Source organism: Toxorhynchites rutilus, chromosome 2 (assembly GCF_029784135.1).
Source record: "Toxorhynchites rutilus septentrionalis strain SRP chromosome 2, ASM2978413v1, whole genome shotgun sequence".
Classification (NCBI taxonomy): domain Eukaryota; kingdom Metazoa; phylum Arthropoda; class Insecta; order Diptera; family Culicidae; genus Toxorhynchites; species Toxorhynchites rutilus.
This window is the reverse complement of record NC_073745.1, coordinates 118553558-118560421: the sequence shown is the minus strand read 5'-3', so window position 1 is coordinate 118560421 and position 6864 is coordinate 118553558. Positions and strand designations below refer to the sequence as shown.

General features: G+C 39.6%; 1 protein-coding gene across 2 annotated transcripts; it reads left to right on the top strand.

The window, feature by feature from the left end:
• The first annotated feature begins 643 nt into the window (after window positions 1–643).
• Window positions 644–3320, top strand: LOC129771141 (jerky protein homolog-like). 2 transcript variants are annotated; one of them, XM_055774534.1, is made up of 4 exons: window positions 644–840; window positions 897–1846; window positions 1901–2626; window positions 2972–3320. In XM_055774534.1, the coding sequence occupies exons 2-4, from the start codon at window positions 908–910 to the stop codon at window positions 3047–3049; spliced, it is 1743 nt and encodes a 580-aa protein (XP_055630509.1). In that variant the 5' UTR covers window positions 644–840; window positions 897–907; the 3' UTR covers window positions 3050–3320. The 2 variants fall into 2 exon arrangements, with proteins under 2 accessions (XP_055630509.1, XP_055630510.1); XM_055774535.1 differs by lacking the exon at window positions 2972–3320 and having other exon boundaries at window positions 1901–2700.
• Window positions 3321–6864: the final 3544 nt, after the last annotated feature.

Sequence of the window (6864 nt, the reverse complement as noted above, 5' to 3'; positions counted from 1 at the left end):
GCTCTGCCATTCATCCAAACGAATACAGAAGGGAGGAACTCAGATCCACACGTACGAGATTGTGTTGGATCTGACTTCAGATTTAATAAACGAGGGGCTTCCATATGTCGAAATCAGTACCGTGCTACAGTGTAATATCGTGTTTTTTTTTAGAACTCATTGCAATGACCACAAGAACATCAACAGTGGTGTTCATGATATGCATTATGTAAATCAGAATAAAGTTGTATGGTATGAAAATAGTAATTTAATAGCTCAATATTTGTTTTCGTTCATAAATTCCATTATAGAGATATTTATGAAAATCATCTGGCAACCATCACGCAGCAAAACAGTCCACGAGCAATTTCGCCACATTGAAATCCGCATCGCAACGTGTTTTCTATGAAAGATCTGGGCGGTTTGCTTTTGATTTCCACATTCGTAAACAAAAGAGCCTTCCTAGCAACGTTGATATAATATGGAACTTTTTAGGGAGAAATATCTATCCGTTTTCCATTGATTCACAAAAATAAAATTAGAAATTCCATGCAAATTCAGATGATTTATTACCCTATTTACTGACACTAACGCAATGACCTTTGTAGCATACCTGGTAAATGGCTAAGTACATTGTACCTGAGCTGGAAAAGCTACCCAATTATCGAATGTCATTCGCTAACCGGGGTGAAATGTCAAACCTCAAATAAAACTAGATTTTGATTGTACTGAAAATAAAATCGTGAGCTTGTGAACGTTCCAATTTGGCCATAAAGGTGGTTAACTGTAACGTCGTGTAATTCGGTAAACCAAAGGTTTTCACTGAACGGCCTGAAAGTTTGGCATTGAATGCGACAACAGGTAGGCAATATAATTTGATGAAATAATTTTTCTGTAATCTAATAAATCGTTTGCAGTACTTATCACTATGAATAATTCATCCGGATGGAATGAAAAACGTAAGCAAAAAACGCTTACTTTAGCCGAGAAGGCAAGAATTATAGAAGAGTACGAAAGCGGTGGAGGTACGCATGAGTTTCTTGGAATAAAATATGGTGTTGGGTCATCCTCTGTGACTCGATTCATTCAGCGTAAAAACGACATACGAGCTAAACTTAAACAATTCAGAGAGAATGGATTAAGCAGCCGAAGGACGATGAAAGAGCAAAGTTTTCCTTTCGTGGAGGAGTCCTTATATGTATGGATGCTTCAACAGCAAGAAGCCAACAACATTGTCCTCTCCGAAGTATTACGGACCAAGGCAGAGTTGTTATTCCATGAGATTCAGAAGTGTGGTCATTATGTGAATCAACGATTTAAATTTTCGGATGGCTGGATGCGCAGATTTAAACAGCGGTTTGGGTTGCAAGCTTCCGCTGACATGCAAGCTTACCACAATTTCAGAGATATTTTGGCGTCGAAGATCGCTGAAATGGAGTTGCTGAAATCTCAGGTGTACACTGCTCATGAATCGTCAATTTTCATCAGATTATTAGCCTCAGGAAGTCGGCCACTCTCCAATGAAAACAATGTTTGTGATCATGGCCTGAACAAGATGCGCTACACATTCATGCCATGCAGTAACGCTGATGGAACTAACAAACTTCAATTGATGTTTATCGGGACCGAGGCCAACCCACGTTCGTTCCCAGCCAAAGAGATGCTCCCAGTTTCATATTACCACTCAGAGAAAGCTTGGATGACAAGAAATTTGTTTCGGGAGTGGTTTTACAATGAGTTTGTTCCGGCAGTAAGGAAGTTTTCCAGTGAGTGTTTCTTGGACCCAAAAGCGCTACTAGTACTGAGGAATTGTACCGCTCATTATACAGGAAAAGACGATTTGGTTTCGGATGATGGATTAATCAAGGTAGGTGGCTCTAGATAAACTGGCAAACCACAAATTTGCCTTTTTTTTCGTCAGGTGATTTATCTTCCGCCGAATGTCACCACAATGTGTCAACCAATGGACCAGGGAGTAATCAACGCTGTCAAAGCACGGTATAAGCGAAAACTTATGCTTTACTTATTGTTGGAAAATGAGGAACTTAAATTTGAGGACCGACTCAAGAAGATATCGCTACTGCAGAGCATTGACTGGTTGTCCTCAGCGTGGATTGAGATCACACCGAGCACGATTGAGAACTCCTGGGGGTGTCTCATAGACCAGTTTCCGATATGTGAAACAGAATCTGATGATCCTACTGAGCCTGATTTGAAAGCTCTGGTCGCAGCCGTGGATTCTCTAGCGGGAACCTCTACGACCAATGAAGAGATAGAGCTGTGGATGAGCGATCAGGTGTACGATGTCGACAACAATCCTGCATGGCTTACAAGTGCGGCGTTCACGGATCAAGATATTGTTGCTTCAATATTACGTGAAAATATTGCTCCTATCAAAAATTCATTGGCAGACGAATCAACCGAAACGGTTTTCGAACCACTGTTTGTGAGCGTTGAAGAGCTACCAGAAGAGCAAAGAGACCTGCCAGAAGAGACAAGAGACCTGTCAGAAGAGCCAAGAGGTAATCCAGAAGTGCCAAGAGATCCTGCTGAAGAGCCAAGAGACATGTCAGAAGATCCAACGTTTTGTGATGCAATCAAGTCTCTAGATTGCTTATTGCGATACGTGAGGGATGATGCTGCAGAAGTGAGTCGTCTTGAATCCCTACGAAAAAAAATTATTGACAGTGAACGGCTGAAGAGAGCTGCATAGTTTTGTTTTCGTCTTCTATTTTTTTAAAGATAATTAAATTTTGTTTATGAAAAAATCATCTTGTTTTTTGTCATGCGAAAATAATGTCAATTTTTATAACATCTCAAATTATATTCGAATGCCCTCACATATTTGGAGAGCAATTAAAAATACCACACTTTTTGTGATGGCTTCTCGTCCGCCTGTTCAAACTAGATACTAGATAGATATTCTCAGAAAAATATTAAAAAAAAAACTTTTTTTTATTATTTTGAATTTGTGGCATGGATGAGGAATTAGGTAATTTCTTTGAAATTTCCATATTATCTCAAATATCCTTCTTTTATTTTATGTTTGAGTGAAACTTCTCCACCGTGAAGAATAAAATCTAATGACTACACCACACGACCTGCACGCAACACTATGAAATAAGCAGTAATGACTACCGAGTTCAAACTTTTCATCTGAACCTGCCGTCATTCAAACACTTTTCTGCATCTTTAAGTGCGACATGGCAAACGCAGTCAGCTATGTATGAAGCGATCACTACTACTAATGAGTTGTCTTACGCGAAAATGATATTTGAGGTTCAAAGTTTTCCACTGAACGAAGGCGATGGAAACGATAGAAAACACACACATCAATGTTGATTGAAAAGGTAACTCACTTAGTCACGCGTTGCCTCTTCTTTCATGGTTCAATCGAAACAACAGTTAATTAGGACTGGTTCTCATTCATACCCTTATTTATTTGCTGGATTATCGGCATACCAAAGATGCTCGAGACCCACTGAGCTACCGGAGCGTTCCACGAAGCAGCAATATGGAATGGCGGTGCTTGAATCGCAATATTGGCATAGGACTATGTCTGTTGTTCGATAGTCGTAACACAAAGATTCCGTAAATCGCTTCATTATTGACAATTTACAAAGTTCTGTTAATGGCTTTTCTAGCTATTCGAGCAACAAAATTTAACACGAATAAGTTTTCTTTTGTGGATTCTTTTATCGCGAGTATTCCGAAAAATAGTGTTTTCCTTTTTTATTTCACACGAAGTAGTATTGAGCTATAGCTGAACTATGTTCATTAAAGGAAAATTCTTGAACTAGGCACACAAATCAGTGTTATTTGAATATAATTTTGGGTATAACTATGAAAGTGGTTTCCTATAAACAAACGAGCTTTTGTGTATAGTGCAACTCCTATTGTTTTTTAAAGATTTATTGTTAACAATTCACAATCCCCTGCTGGTGTACAAAGGGCGTGTTGACTGTCAGTCGATGTAGCGATACCAACAATGTTTAGGAGGAATATATGGGGGGTGAAATGAAAATCAAAATACTGAACTTGCAAGAAAAACCGAAAGATTTCGAATGCTTATAACTCGAGCTTTTCTTATCAGAGAGCATGGGGTCTTCGTAGCCTAATTGGTTGCGTGTCCGCTACTAACCGAACGATCATGAGCTCATAACTCAGGGCCCCTCAACTGACCATCTTAGTGTGTTATTCTAGCTACTATGTCCACGCAACAATGATCATGTGTCGGTAATCCCAGTCCCTTACCGCTCACATTTTCGGTCTGCTGCATCGGTAATTGGCACTATTAACAACGCAACAAAGGAAGCCTCATATCAACAGTCCCGCTGTGAACAGCCCAACTGAAAACATTCGAACAATAGCAATATTCTTACGCCGAAAAAAGGCGACGATAGATAGCGATACTCTTACGCCTCAAAAATGGTAACAGTGTAATAAACAACAAAAGTTATCTTAAGATAAAAAATGTACACGAATAAATTCGGCTCTGTTACAGCTGAATTGCTAAATGAGCCTAATAAAATAAACTGTTGGGATAAAAACAAAAGAGAGCAAAGCTGTTCGCATTAATAATTGATAGGATATATTTCTACGCATCTATCACAATGAATAAAATATTATTTGTCTTGAGATAAACAAATGAAAAAATGTGAAATATCAAGGATAATCAGAACCCGCTACATCCCACGTTTCGACCGAAAAGAGCGGAATACGGTTTCCCCAACACGGACTTCACAACCAAAGAGTCTGAGGAAATCGACAATGCAAACACTTTTGTGGTACTTTTGTACTCGCTTGAATTTCTGCAGACCAATCAACTGTGCGGAGTATCATGACCTGCGAGAACATTACCAACTATCAACATCAATAAGGGATGTTCTCAGCAATGACCCTGTTAGAGAGGAGGTTCTTCTGTCGTTCCTGAAGGATGCCGGCCTGTTTTGGGAAATTTAAAAGAGCACCTTCCCTGTAGCATCCCTGTCCGGAGAAGTTCCGACTTCAACTGATGAGCCTCCGGCGGCAGGTGCTGCGGGGAACCCGAGTGTAGCCCGCGTGCGTTCCATTTCTATTCTCGTAATCAACACGCATACTGTTCCTTTGCGTTTTTCCAGAAATATCACATCCGTTGTACTGAAAATCAGGATTTGCTAGGATGAAGATAAGACAAACTATGCTGTAAGACCGCTGCCCGTCTCGTCTCCGCAACGCCCCTGTACGAGGAGGTTTCGTTATATACTGATTGACAACGATGAAAATATTGTTAAATGTGTCCATTTTCCATTATGTCATGTAATTGTATTATTGTTTACATTTGTAAAACCATACATTTTCCGAAATACGGTGAATGACCTAAAAGGTTAAAGCCGGCCGAAATAAACCAAACATAATAATAATAATAATTTCTGCAGACCGGAATGTGTTTCCCCACCACGAACTACAAAACCGAGGATCCTGAGAAAATCGTCATTACATACACTAGAGGTGTATGAGCCTCTATAGTATGAAAAGTTGAAGTTGAAATTATTGGTTCATGCAAGCCGGGGTACTTTTGTACCCGTATGAATGTTTGCACTAGAGATGGGCAAAACAGTTCACTTTGATGAACGGTTCACTCACTAACCGTTCATCTACGTGAATCAGTTCTTTTGAACCGTTCTTTCGTTCAGCGATATTAAGAACAACATAGAATGTTGGCTGGAACCCAACATCAATAGACAGCTATTAATTGATATCGTTGGATTGGATAGTGTACGTATGGGATATATGTGATAATTTGATGCGCACAAAATATGTGCAATTTATTGTATGTTTGTATACAAACAATCACAATAACACGTACACGCAATAGGCCAATCAATGAATTGAAAGCAACGAAAAAACTTTTTTCTCAACATGCCCTCACTATAAAATTTTATGTTTACCTAATCCATGAATCGCCCCAGCTTCGGCCAGATTTTTTTTTTCTGATAATCACGAAATATATGAATGGTCGGCGGAATTGAAAGAATACATGTAATTGAAAATATATAGTTTTGCTTTTAAAACTACGAAAATCTAATTTAATTTTTAACACAAAATTAAGTATACATTAACAAAATAAACCCTGCGTTAGATGCATTTTGCTCATCATGACAATATCGTTTTATTTTCCTTACAAGCGTTCTCGTTATATTTGTTCATTCCGTCCAGCGCAAATCAGTTCAGCTGCACTAGTTCGTTCGCAAACAGTTCACCCGCAAACACTTCGTTCACAAACAGTTCACTCTCCATCAGTTCACTCTCAAACAGTTCACTTGCAACCCGTTCTTTCGGAATCAGTTCGTTCACAAACCGTTCGCTCGCAATCAGTTCGTGGGGAGAACTACCGTTCTTTGAAAAAGAACGACCGTTCGTTCACTCTTTTCGGCGAACTAGTTCGTTCGTACCGTTCGTGAACGGTTTGCCCATCTCTAGTTTGCACTCCGGAATGTGTTTTCCTAACACTACGAGCATAACACTCATTCAAACAATAATTTAATCGATACTAATGAATGATTACTAAGTCAACGGTAGTCCTACATCAACCGTACGATTATATCATAGATCGCTAGCAATGCATACCGCAGTCTTAACGCAACTCTCTACAAATCATACGTACTACGTGTCTAGACGAACTTGCGCAGGAATCCAAGAAGTTTCTGGAAGTTTGTAAACTCCAAGCGAAAAACTGCAGATATCCCGTCTAAGGTGTTCTTGGGAGATCGAGAGTCGTCCTCTGTTCCTGAAACGTGTGATTTGTTCCCAAAACACTTTGTTTCAGTGTTTGTAGCCGATGCAGCCACCCCGTCCGAAGCCGAATGTGCTGCAGCTAATGTTCCGGAGGCTTTAGTAGACTTG

Bases quoted from the DNA above. Each gene is read 5' to 3' on its own strand.
- LOC129771141 (XM_055774534.1), top strand. From the start codon at position 908: ATGAATAATTCATCCGGATGGAATGAAAAACGTAAGCAAAAAACGCTT. The intron at 1,847-1,900 runs GTAGGTGGCTCT...TTTTTTCGTCAG, and splicing joins CGGATGATGGATTAATCAAG to GTGATTTATCTTCCGCCGAA. The intron at 2,627-2,971 runs GTGAGTCGTCTT...ATGAGGAATTAG, and splicing joins TGAGGGATGATGCTGCAGAA to GTAATTTCTTTGAAATTTCC.